General features: G+C 42.6%; 2 protein-coding genes across 3 annotated transcripts in view; one reads left to right on the top strand and one right to left on the bottom strand.

Annotated features, from left to right (window-relative positions):
- Positions 1-7,389, top strand: part of LOC109896063 (probable palmitoyltransferase ZDHHC8) — a 111,602-nt gene extending 104,213 nt beyond the window's left edge. The window contains exons 10-11 of the mRNA XM_020490268.2: positions 394-1,541; positions 2,375-7,389. Of these exons, the coding sequence (XP_020345857.1) occupies positions 394-1,541; positions 2,375-2,531 (1,305 nt within the window). The 3' untranslated portion in view covers positions 2,532-7,389. The remainder of the gene's footprint in view (positions 1-393; positions 1,542-2,374) is intronic.
- LOC109896066 (ran-specific GTPase-activating protein-like) lies at positions 7,267-13,447 on the bottom strand. 2 transcript variants are annotated; one of them, XM_020490275.2, is made up of 6 exons: positions 13,017-13,447; positions 10,924-11,060; positions 10,485-10,642; positions 10,128-10,256; positions 9,931-9,999; positions 7,267-9,453 (listed from the first exon to the last, which is right to left on the bottom strand). In XM_020490275.2, exons 1-6 carry the CDS (start codon positions 13,029-13,031, stop codon positions 9,326-9,328), a joined length of 636 nt encoding a protein of 211 aa, XP_020345864.1. In that variant the 5' UTR covers positions 13,032-13,447; the 3' UTR covers positions 7,267-9,325. The 2 variants fall into 2 exon arrangements, with proteins under 2 accessions (XP_020345864.1, XP_020345863.1); XM_020490274.2 differs by having other exon boundaries at positions 13,011-13,164.
- Positions 13,448-13,750: the final 303 nt, after the last annotated feature.

The following is a 13,750-nucleotide window of genomic DNA, read 5'->3' as shown; positions in this document are numbered from 1 at the left end:
TGGCCCAGCGACGTCCGGGTTAGGGGAAGGTTTGGCCAGGGGGATTTACTTGGCTCATCGCACTCTAGCGACTCCTTGCGGCTTGCCGGGTGCCTGCAGGCTGACCTCGGTCGTCAGTTGAACGGTGTTTCCTCTGACACATTGGTACGTCTGGCTTCCGGTTAAGCGAGTGTGTTTAGAAGCACGGTTTGGCGCATCATGTTTCAGAGGACGCATGACTCGACCTTCGCCTCCTGAGCCCGTTGGGGAGTAGCAGCGATGTGACAAAATTGAAATTGGGGAGAAAAAGGGGGTAAAATAGAGAACAAAACAAAAATGTAATTATAGTATGTATGGGTAGTCAAAATAATAGTTCATATTTCTCACTACTTCTGTGTTGTTTTGTCTTGTCAGATTGTAATGCCAGATGACCACCGTAAGGCGTCAGCCATCTTGGAGGAGGGCCGTTGCCATGTCGACTACCGCTCAGAGCCCAACCTGGACCTGCCTGACTACCGCAACGCCCCTCTCCACCGCTCCTTCCAGTCCTCCCCACTGCAACTGGACTCCTACCCCATCAACTCCAGCTCCCTCAACCTGAAGCAGGCCCACCAGCGCAGGGACAAGGGCCAGCTGCCTGTCCTGCAGCCTGAGACCGTCACCTCCACCCCATACAAGAGCGTCTTCTCCCCACTGTCCAACCGCAACAGCAGCCTCTCCTACGACAGCCTGCTCAACCCCAGCATTTCCCCAGCCACTGCAGCCGAGTGCATGGCCCACCCCGGCATGCCCTCTATGGGCTCGCACTCACCCTACCTGCCAACCAAAATGTGCCACGTGCGGGGGCCTGAACCTCAGATCCAGAAGCAGCAGGTCCCCCCCAGCTTCAGCCCGGTGTTGGGCTCCGGGGGGATGGGGATGAGCAGGGGCAGGGGCAGGCAGTCCCCACAGAACAGGGACCTGTCCCCGGTGTTGGGCTCCAGGGGGATGGGGATGAGCAGGGGCAGGCAGTCCCCCCAGGACCGGGACCTGTCCCCGGTGCGCTACGACAACCTCTCCAAAACCATCATGGCCTCCATCCAGGAGCGTAAGGAGATGGAGGAGAGGGAGAAGCTGCAGCACCATGGGGGGTGCTCCCAGGCTCAGTCCTATGCCCAGGCTCAGGACTCAGGCATGTTCGACAGCTCTGGAGGGTACGGCCTGCCTCCCAGCGCCTGCTACCCGGATAGTCCCCGGGACCCCAGCTCCAGAGGTCCCACGCCTCCAGCCTACAGAGGCTCTAGGGACAACCTGATGGGGGTGGTGAGCTACGGGCCTCGGACCCCCGTGCTGCGCTCCTCTGGTGGCTCCTCTCTGGCACGTGCCCCCAGGACTTCCTCCAGCTCCCTGCACACTGACAGCAGCATGCAGGGAGGCAGGGTCCCTGAGACCCCCTGCCGCTCCCCACCCCACCAGCCCCACCACTCCCCTGCCAAGCCCCAATCCCCCTCCTACACCCACAAGAAACTCTCCTTCATCCACGCCCTGGAGAGAACAGACTCACCCCGCCTTGGTGGCCCAAGGTACGAATCCTAACATACCCCTAACGTCTCCTGGGGTGCATGAAATGAGCTGAGGCGCTGGGGAGGGAACAGAACTCACTCCCCATAGGAAGCCCCGAAGCCCTGCTGGCTGCCTGGTTAGAAACCAGCGGTGGATGAGTAGTGAGGATGAGAGAGCTTAGGCTAGGTGTTAACATGTAGCATCTGTATACATACAGTTTCCTTTGATATTATACCCTTTTATCCAATGAAGTACTGTGCATGGTGTTTGTCACTGGATTTTAATGTTTTGCTTTCATAGTAAGAAAAAACCTTTTGTATTTTTCTAAGTTGTCTGTCATGATGAATAAAGTTGCATTACCCCACTATCATTTCCTTCTGTTTGCATGCTTATCTCCCTCCTGTCACTCTCTTCCATCTGGGAATATCAACATCTACTCTGCATGTTTTTAGCACCTACAGAAATTCCGTACAAACCTAGATTGTCACGAACAACACACTGTGGTTTTACCCTTTATTTCATAAAATGTCATTCTGATTTTGGGGTAATGAATACACCACTCATGGTAATTTATGCTAGCACCAGCAGGTACACTGGCATGCGTTTCATTACTTCTCTAACTAGTGTCATGGTCATTTACATAGTGCATGCTCCAGGGACCAGCCACACAAGACCAACTACTAACACCACCAGAACATGCATGTGAGAACAATACACACATTTTCTGGTATGACAACTGAATTATCTTTCCATGTGATCTGTGTTTATACTGCATGTGCATGTATATCTAAAGCTAAGTTAGTTCTCATTTCAAATAACTATGCCCTCTTGTTTTTTGCCCCTCCCCATTCAGAGAGGCCATGATGCAAAGTAAAGTGAATGGGCAAACAGACTGCCATCTAGGACCCAACAGCTCCAGTGCCCAGGGCACCACTCTCAGCCCTAGCCGCCACAGTAATGTCAAAAAGGTGACTGGGGTGGGTGGCACAACCTATGAGATATCTGTGTGAAAGGGCTGGGGCCCGGGGCGCCAAACCTTGAGGGAAGAGGCAGCATTCTCATGGCATCCACATCCACTGACAACAACAACTGTGCTACACAGAGAGGGTTCTCTTCTTCCTTTGACCTTTTTTTATTCGATATTGTCCAATCAGGGGCGCATAGCATTTCCTACTTGGGAATTATTGGCGGACCTCTGCTCTTTCCGTGCCTAGCCCTTGGTCTCTGTGTCTGTACTGGAGGAGTGCGCCGTGATAAGTGTGTGTTTGATGGGAAAATAACAACTTCAACCTAAAGAGGGCTGATGTTCTTACTGAGTGTTTTGTTGAATTTTGTGGCTTGTTAGTCATCAGTGGACAGTCTGAATGAGATCTTAAATTTGGCGTTTACAGCATCTCAGTTGCGGTCTAGGTGCTGTTCTGTATGATCACACTCACTAACCACCCACCCAGGCCGCGAGAGGTTAATACACTGACACCCTTACACATACAGATGATGCCACATGTCTTTGTTCAGTCACATTCTCTGAAATAGCCATGGTATGGGGAGCCACCTCTAACCCAATAAGTCATGCATACAGCACCAATCCATTCGATTTAAGCATACAGCACCAATCCATTAGATTCAAGCATACAGCACCAATCCATTAGATTCAAGCATACAGCACCAATCCATTAGATTCAAGCATACAGCACCAATCCATTAGATTCAAGCATACAGCACCAATCCATTAGATTCAAGCATACAGCACCAATCCATTGGATTCAAACATACAGCGTCAATCCATTGGTTTCAAGCATACAGCGTCAATCCATTGGTTTCAAGCATACAGCGTCAATCCATTGGTTTCAAGCATACAGCGTCAATCCATTGGTTTCAAGCATACAGCGTCAATCCATTGGTTTCAAGCATACAGCGTCAATCCATTGGTTTCAAGCATACAGCGTCAATCCATTGGTTTCAAGCATACAGCGTCAATCCATTGGTTTCAAGCATACAGCGTCAATCCATTGGTTTCAAGCATACAGCGTCAATCCATTGGTTTCAAGCATACAGCATCACTCCATTTGATTCAAGCATACAGCGTCAATCCATTGGATTCAAGCATATACACATACCTCTTATGAATTCAAGGTGCTTTCAAGGTGCTGACCGTGTCTGTCTTGTCCAACAACATGTTGGCCATTACCATCGCACCAGTCAGTGTTAGATCAATGCAATCTTTAATACTGTTCTAATACCATCACAAGATGGGCTGAATGGATATCAAACTGTTAAATGGCAATACAACAGTGCTGTGTGGCACTCAGAGACACACAGGTCTTGAATTTCTCCAACTACATTTATCCTCTGAGTTTTGAGGTGGTGTTTCAGGGCTTACAGTACAGGAGCATATTCATCTCAACTCTAGCTGAGTTCCAGTATTTATTTCCCTTTATAAACTGGGTGGTTCGAGCCCTGAATGCTGATTGGCTGAAAGTCATGGTATATCACACCCAATACCACAGGTATGACAAAACATTTATTTTTACTGTTCTAATTACGTTGATAGCCAGTTTATAATAGCAAAAAGACACCTCGGGTTTGTGGTACATGGCCAATATACCATGGCTAAGGGCTGTATCCAGGCACTCGACTTTGCGTTGTGAGCATGAACAGCCCTTAGCCATGGTATATTGGCCATATACCACATCCCCTTGTTCCTTATTGCTTAAGTATAGCATAAGCTACAGTTATCAGTAACATAGTCCAACATTCTATCTATTGATTTCCATATCATGTTTGAGTGACCCCCGACACAGACCAGTGCTAAGAAGATACACAAAAGCCTCTGCCACTGAGTGTTACAGAGGTGGCTGTTATCTGTGATCTATCCTGAATACCCCAACAAAACGGTCCTCCCCATATTCAGGACAACTCCCACCAGCTAACCAGTCAGCCATGCACCGCCAAAACATCTAATAGGCAATTTATTACTTTTGTGACTTAGTATTTTTAGTATAATAGGTCTACCCATAATAAGTTATGTTAAAGCCATGTATAATTGTTTTGTTATGATTCATATCAAGAGTGGAAAAAGTCTTCAGCTGTGTTACTACATGAAAACCTGTCACCCATTGCTATTTAGTAGTTTTTTTTATTGATATTTTTATTTTTATTTCCAACCTTTCGAAAATGTTTGATACATCTTGCTTTTTATACAGATACTCAAGCTTGGAATGGATGTTTGGATTTTGAGTGGATTTTGTTAATTTATAACTTAAGTGAATTAATGAATAAGTACCATAGCCGATATAGGGAAGGGGGTATGCTAGTTTGTTGTATGCTACAGTGTAAAAAATGTTATTGATTAAACTGTGATGAAGCAATGTAAAGTTATACAAAGCGGATGTCATTTAAAAAAGTGTCAAAGTTGGCTACTAACCCTGATTCTGTTAAAGCTCTGGGTACTCCTGAAATCCATCCACTTTAAGCAGCTGTCTGGCACAGCAAACCAAATGAATTACAAGACATGAGTAAAGTCATGGATAAAACAATGGGACTGTTGTTTTTTTGTTGTTCACTAATGAAAAGAAAATATAGTTTGATAGGTACATCAATTTTTTTTCTTTAAAAAACACTGATTAAATGTAGCTTGAAAGTTTCCCTCTGTTTTGTATCTTTTCTTGTTTGTAAAAGGCTCTGAACATTTGAGGTGAGAAATGTCACCTGGTCATTTGCACATTCTTAGTGTTGAAGACAGAATTTACATGGATGTAAAGGACCCTATTTGTTTGCAACTACACACTGGATCCATTAAATGACCATTGTGGCCTTTCAAGAGGACAATGATGCTTACTGCACAAAGAAATTGGATATGACAGGTAACCAGGTTGCACTGTGGGACAACCACCTATGAAATTCCACCAATAATTCTAATCATGCTTATAGCTGAATGGTCCCACTTATGTATAGACACATAAAAAAAAAGAAGTTTGAACTTATTGTACCTATTCATTGTGATACTCACTTTAACTGAAAGTACCATAATTGTAGATATCGTATGATAGATGTATATATTGGGAACATATACATTTATCAGAGCACACAGAAAGATGTGACCCTCACATTGGAGATAGTAGAGAAGAGAATACCCCTTGCCATGTATTGTTTTTTTAGCCTGTTATTTGTGGCACATACCATTCCATTTCTCCATCTTATCATATTATCAGTTCAATTGCAGACCATAAGCTTCAAATATGACAACACAAATTGATAACTGGTCCAACCCCATAGCAGACCCTAATTGTATTATATTAAACATGGCAAAGGGAGCTAGTTAGGTTAATATGCCATACTCTTTTCAGCTGAATGTACAGTATTGGGTCACTTGTCTCATATTTAACTCAAATTCACCTGTGTTCCTTGCAGGTGACTGACCCAACATTGTTGATACATACTTGAATCTTCCCCTTCAAGCACAGATACACTTGACAAAAGTGATTGTTGTTATTCTTCCTTTAGATTACAGACACTTTTGTTTTTTATTTTTGCTGTCTGATGGATATTTCACCAAGGGCTCGATTCAATCCGTAACACTGAAGTTTGATTTGAGTCCCAAGTCACCTCACCTGAACAATATGAACTATTGCAGATTACTTGTTGCTGTATGTCTTGCTTATCATAATCAGATGTAGTATTTTGTAACATTTGTTATATGAATAGAAAAATAAATGTAGACAGTGTATTGGAAATACTGTTAATGTACATGCTTAATTATTTTTGTGATGACAGAATTAGAATAAAGAAAATGTTTGTCAAGCCTATGCATTCACTAGATTGACGTTGAACATTTCAGTGACACAGATTGAAATGTTTCTATTTCTATCTATCTCAATGAGATTTCAGTTATATCTGGTGGAATGTATTAGAATGCATTTCACTTGTCACCACATCACAGTTACATCACTTAAATGGTTGGTGAATAAGTATCAATTACCTCAAAAAAGTAATAAATCAAATGTATTTATAAAGCCCTTTTTACATCAGCCGATGTCAAAGTGCTGTACAGAAACCCAGTCTAAAACCCCAAACATCAAGCAATGCAGATGTGGAAGTACAATAGTTAGGAAAAACTCCCTAGAAAGGCAGGAACCTAGGAAGAAACCTAGAGGAACCAGGCTCTGAGGGGTGGCCAGTCCTCTTCTGGCTGTGCCAGGTGGAGATTACAACAGTACATGGCCAACATGAAAGCGTTAGTATATCTTACTGGATTGTGTATAAACATTTTAATACAGACCATTTTGCAAGGCAGACAGCATTGGTTTTCCATACCAAACTGACTGATGCACATAGGAATTCCTCTCTAGGGCTGACACAATTACCGTATAACAACGTAACCGACGGTAATGGATGAAGACCGTCATGAAAATAAAACTGTCATAGCTGTTTAAAAAATAGTGTGGAACGAACAATTTACTGAAGACGGGACAGCCAGCCATTTGTGCGGTTCAGTCCGTTTCTGCTGTAATTGACTCTACAACGTGACAACTTTGTTGCTCTTTGCTGAAACAAGCAAGGTGTTGTAGCAAACAAGTCTATGATTGCCAAGGCAATGCCCTCTCCCTGCAGCAGCAGCACATGCAGTCAGGAGTCAAGGATAGGAGAAAATGTCCAGATTTTTCTCAAATTCAACAAAAAAAATTCAGTGACCGTCACAGCCCTCCCTATTCCTCACTCCACATAAAATAGCAAAGACAGACTAAATGGTCTTTGAGAGCTTTTATTGGAAGGTGGAGGAAACATCTTAAACCATTTTGAGTGGAAATGAAAAGCAACATTCCATCCATGTACATGTATTTACAGATGCACTGGCACTTCGATGCAGGGTCAATGCAGTTAGTGGGGACAGGTTAGAACGGTGAGCACACCTAATACCGCATCAATACACTCTTCCACTATACCTTGTCTACATGCTTGTTTCCCTTTGAGGGAATGTATTATGGCCTAAAAACAAACTTGAGCCACCGGGAAGGAGACCTGAGCCAGAACATAGATTGACGAGCCTACGCTTAATTCTGATAACCCGTTGTCTTTCATTTTGATTTGGTGTGATCAGTCAACAAAATGAAGCTGAATTATGCAAATGAGAATATGCAGTATGAACCTCTGAGTGAGCAGCAGACTAGTTCCCAGAGTACACCTGATTTTACAAAGCTATGGCTGCATCTCAATGGTCCAAAGTGTCTTCCTCCACTAATTTCCTCTCCTTCACCTGGGATGGGCAACTCCAGTCCTCAGGGGCCAGAGTTGTAACACTCCCCCCCCATTCGTAGCAAACACAGCTGATTAAATGAATTGCATTCTAAACAGAAGATCATGATTAGTTGATTGAGTCAGGTGTGTTAGCTGGGCAAATTAGGCTCCCAAGGGCTGGAGTTGCCAATCCCTGAACTAAGTGGACAGGTGAAGGCAAATTCCTGCCTGGTAAGCAGCCACCACCTTGCCTGTATTAAGATCAGTAAAGACTAAGGAGAGGATACAGAGGAAGCCTCCATATTGAGATTCGTACCAAAGACATTACTGCTCCTCACACGTCCTTTCTGCCCGTTTTCCATACTTGCGGCGCTAACAAGCAGTCCTGTTCCATATGAACTAACTTTGCTTCAGAATAACAAAAGACTTACCCAATGTGGGAATTACCAATATCACAAGCCTCATTTCACAGTATGGTAAATTGACACCGATACCTCTTTCATATACAAAGATCCCACAAACGTACCATGACTGCTTATTTTCACCTGCTTTTTGGTATATCTTTAAGGGGTAGGGTATAAAAACAAGGCAAAGTAAAAGCCACCTAAAGACCTAGTCATGATTACTGTCCCTGTAACCCAGCATTTCCCAAACTCTGTCCTCAAGAGCCAAAGGGTATACATTTTGTTTTTTGCCCTAACACTAAACAGCTGATTCAAAGCTTGATGATTAGTTGATTTGAATCAGCTGTGTAGCGCTAGTGCAAAAACATGCACCCCTTGGGGTCCCGAGTTTTGGAAACCCTACTGTAACCAAAATACAGGTATCGGGGCTGTGTGAATGAGGGAGTAGGCATGTTTCGCACCAAAACAAAAGTGATGTAATTAAGCACGTGGTATAACGAGGAAGATTCTGTGTTCACATGCAAAAGTGATGACTTATCTTCCTTCCCAATGAAATCTAATTTAAAAAACAAACATTTTATGGAAAAATATGTTTATGGACGATGCACCATGCTGCCAACATGACTAAACAACACAGATTACTGTTATATTTGAGAAGGGCGCTCCTCCCTCACCGCTTTTGCCCATTCACGTTACGTGCCATAGACCAGTGCCCTCCAGCAAAGCCTAATCGGATCCACCCCGTGGTGCTGTTTTTTTGCAGGTAAATTCATTAAACACGTTCATTGTTTAATACCTCCCTAATTTGTCATGCAAACAGCCCCCATGGTTTAACACCCCCCACCCCTCTCAATTTGAAAGCAGTAAATAAAATGGGCTAATTTACCAAAACAGGTAATACACCACATCTTCTGTCTGAAATGAGTGACAGATGAGCAGAACAGACAACTTGGTTTTCCATGATGGAAAAAGCAGAGGGCAGGTGGGGAGGGGCACATTTTAATGAATGGATCTTTTTTTTTGCGGCACCAAGGTCTTGTGATCTCGAGGTAAACAAATCATTTAAAAAAACTAAATAAATCAATATGCAAGTGTCCAAATTCAGTTTCTTTAGAGTCTATTGTAGAAAATGACAAGTTGAAGATCAGTAAAGCAAGTTCTTGGTTTCATTTCTTCTCTTCTGCTGCCGCTTTCTCCTTTTCCTCCTCCCTCTTTTCCTCTGTCTTGATCTTGTCTTTTACAGATAGTTCCTCCAGTTTCTCTGCCACTTTGTTTGCACTGTCAGTGTTTTCTCCTGCAGAGAACAGAAAGATATTAACTGTGATGTGTCATGGTGGGCCAATGACTGAGCAAACAGGTTGGCCAAGATGAGGCTCCAAACTACATCAAGTGTTGATGGTAACAGTCTTCATCTAAGAGCTTGTTTTGGGGTATTGGGGATGTCCATCATTTGAATGACAGAGTATTCCATCTTGAGTGTTTCACATCTTTTTGTTCCACTGATACATAAGATTAATCTAAACTGGGTAGTGATTAACATGTGACCTTATGAACAATGGTGGTTCTTTGTAATTAACCCTGCAGCGAGAACAATTCTAAGTGTGGCAGGACATACCAACACTAGCCTAATAGTGGGCCAAGCGAGATGTTGAATTATCCATGTTAATTTAGCAGACAAAGTTCCAGGCTGGAGTGAGCGGCAGAGAACAGAGTATTGTCTGCATACTGGTTATGAAAAATAATGTGCTAAAAAAAAGAATTGTACACGAACCTGATCCGTCTTGAGATTTTCGGACTTCCTCCTTGCATTCATCGAACTTCACCTTAAATTTCTGAGCATCTGAATAGGACAGAAGAGTTATTTTAAACCCCATCCACACATTGACAGATCACACTTTTTGCATGGGAAGTCGACCGAATTGTAAAAAGCTAATGCAGTGACAGAAATAGACGTGTTGTCACACTCACTTTCTGCATTGAGGAAACGGATTGCCAGGAGTTCAGGTTTGGGATGCTCATCAGCGAAGTCGGCAAGTGTGTTCCATACCCATGCCCTGTCGCTGCCGGCGTTGGGCTTCAGCTCCATCACAGGGAAAACTGAAAGAGCAGAAAGATGAAAAGGATTTAGGCCACTGATCCATAGAATCACATATCTATACAATGACTTGTTTTGCTTATACCTCACAATCATCTCATACTCAAAATAACAATTCAGTGGACAGGCAACATCAATGCATGGGTTAATGGACAGGTTTATGTTCGACACAAGACAGCACTGCAGTGATAAATGCTACTGCCTTAGACAAGAAGCGTTCCGTGACTCACTGTTGTGATTGGCACAGATCTTTAAGGTCCGGTCTCGCCTCATCAATAGGCGGATGGTGCCCTTCTCTTTGTGTTTCAGGAGCTTGACGTCGCCTGTGCCGCGCTCCTTCCACTCTGGTGGGTCGTTCTCAGAGGCAAAGCGGTAGAGCTTCGCCCGCCTGAGGGGAGAGACAACATGGGTAAAATGCTGAGGCTTTGGAGGGAATCCGTAACAATATTTGGATGACAGAGGGCTGGATAGTTGCACTACACTTGAGACAAATCCTAACTTCTACTTAGGGTAACATTTTACTTAGTCTCTATTTGACAGTGCATGCCTAAGGAAAAATTTTATGAATTTACCAATTTGATGTTAGGATTCAGCCATAAATTAATTACAAATTGTGTATAGCTCAATGAGTTAGGCTATTCAAAGCTAAATCTTTCAGCATCAGCTTACATTTTGAACAGTTCCTCCTCATCCTCCTCTAGTGTCTTCACATCCTGCTCTGGAAGAGACACGATGGGCTCATAATGGGGATCGTGGTTTGATTCTTCTGCATTGTCTGTTGAAGTCTCCTGCTCTTCTGGTGTTTCCTATAAAAAAAATATTTATTTGAAAACATGTTAAGGACAGCATTTGGCATTCAAAATTATCAATTGAGAATAAAAATCCTCTGCAAAAAGTTTCAGTGGGCTTCAGTGGTTCCATTTGGATTGTCATCTCACTTCAAGTTTGTGAAATGTACTTTACAAGTCAGTGTTTCAGACTGTAAAAACAGTAGGCTCCACCAACTAATTGCAGAGGGATGTGAATAGAGGGATTTGAGAGATCAGGCTTTGGAGGTCATCTTTTGTGTGCAATTTGCTGTGGCAACTAAACTTAGTGTCACTGGTGCTGAGCCAAGCACCTCTGCTGCTGGATGACTTTACAAAAGGCCTTGCAAATCCATATGATCTCACACTTACTACAGAACTTGTAATATGGCCTAACATTACATAATCAGAGATAATACTCAGACAAACACTCCTTACAAGAGGAAGAAAGGTGAAGCAGGTGGACAATGTTTTTGTTTCCTGGACAACAAACTTTAGCTAGTTAGTAACATAAGTAGTTACATGTGAGCTAGCCAAATTTGCAGTCAGCTACAAAAAACTAACCTGACAATAATATCAGCATGCCACCTAGAAAGCTTAGCTTCTGCCATAGGATTGATTTAATAGCTGCCTGAACCAAATGTATGAAAGGGGCGCGTGTGGCTCCATGCTTTCGAGTGTAATGTAACGGCTAGCTTCAACTAAGCTAACAACATGGATCCATATAAGACTATGGGATGTTGCTAGCTACTGTATGTAGCTAAACATGGAGCAACACGGGCCCATTTTATACATTTGGTTCAAGCAGCTAATAAATAAATCTTACGGCAGTACTGCAGCTTGCTAACAGTAGATGGCTTGCTGACATTCTTGTCAAGCTAGTGTTTTGGTAGCTGACTGCACATTTGGCTACCTCTCATGTACAAACAGTAACGTTAGTTACCTAAAGTTAGCTGTCCAGGTAACGTTATTAACAGAAAAGTTACGTTTGTGATTGTCCACCTGCTTCAATCAATCGTTGTCTTTTTTTGCGTTAATGAAGTAATCCGCTTTTATTATACAGCTGTCATAACTTAGATAGCATGTCAGTGTTGTCATCATAGCTAGTTACTTAGCTAAATGGATAAACAAGTACTGATCAAGTTGACGCTAGTTTCTTTCGGCCTGGAGTTAGCCAGCCAGCTAGCTTGCTAACGTTAGCTAGGCCACTGAGAAAGCACTAGACCAGCTAGCACAGCAGTAGGTTAGCTAGCTAGAGATGAAAAAGGTTTGGCTATTGTGTAAATGACACTAGTGGGTACTTGCATTTACCTAGTTATGTTAAATCAGTGTAAACTCAGGATGAATAAAGCAATATGCTATCTAGCTACTGTATTGTATTGTCTGAGGAACTGGCTTCTGTTGCCAACTGGCTGGCTAACAGTAGCAATTACTGTACAGTAGGGGTAACATTAGACAACTCTTAATGCCAAATAGTGTCCAAGTGATATCGCAGACAAATACATATTAGGTTTAAATAATAATTTTGAAAGTATTTTGAAAGTAGTGGCGGCACGATTATATACTTGTTCGCTAGCTATATGGCTGGCTAGTTTGCCTTTGGCTAGCTAGTTAACGTTAGCTAGCTTTGGACCAGGTATAAAGAAGGGCGGCAAAAGTATTGAGTTGCACACTTTTGACACATACAACAAAAGGCATAACTGATTGACTATTATCTGGACAATTTTGTTCTGAGGCCGATTAACACTTTTTTTTTTTATTCCCAATATTGATGTTGTTAAAGGTTGTTTAAAAAATAAATAAAAATCTGCATCCCTACCCGGCATTTTTATCTTCCTGTGTACAACCCAGCAATATAAAACTTTGAGAATGTCAACCAAAACATTACAATTGATATAAAATGTACATTTCATTAAATGCACGATACATACATATGTTAAAAATTCATACCCTCACCTTCGGATCTGCCATATTAATGTAGATGTTTGTAGATTATGGAATTTAGTTTGATTGATTCAAAACCAAAAACTCGCCGTTTCTCTCTTCCTGGTGTAGTTTTCGCGCGCCGAAATGTCCTACTCGCGTTTTCCCCATCCCGGCACCCCTCCACTTTCGACACTATTTTAAAGGGCTTTACATTGAGCCATAAAATAACTTTTAATCGTATAAAATGCTCTTTACCAAACACAATAATTACGAACATGTTTACACTCGGTGTATTATTGTTTTCTTTATTAAATATGGTTATTTGTTTGCAGTGCACTTCAAAGTATACTCTATGCATTTCCTAACTATGTGAAAGGTTGCTACATATCATCAAAAGTGGCATGTGTGTTTGAAACGTTGGATAAATACGTAGCTAGCTAAAATGTCAACAAAAGTAAAAACCTGACACATTGCAACCAAAGAGTTTTTATAACTAACCCAAGATAGACCAGAGCCTGTCGTTTACAATGGGAGCAAATTAATCACAGTGGGCAGAGCAAACAATGAGGTGGGCAGAGCCAAGCACGAGCTAGTGAGATCCTATTGGCGCGTTCTAGCATTTATTAGCATATTTCCAATAGGTAACGCCTACTCTGTGAAGTGCGCGTGTGCAATAACTCCCTTTGCACTCCTGAAAAACACCATTTTTTAAAACTTTGGCAAAGGGTAAAGTCTACAAAATGCAGTCCACTCTGTTTGTTACA

This window comes from Oncorhynchus kisutch, linkage group LG8 (genome assembly GCF_002021735.2).
Source record: "Oncorhynchus kisutch isolate 150728-3 linkage group LG8, Okis_V2, whole genome shotgun sequence".
NCBI lineage: Eukaryota > Metazoa > Chordata > Actinopteri > Salmoniformes > Salmonidae > Oncorhynchus > Oncorhynchus kisutch.
This window is presented reverse-complemented; position numbering and strand designations above follow the sequence as displayed.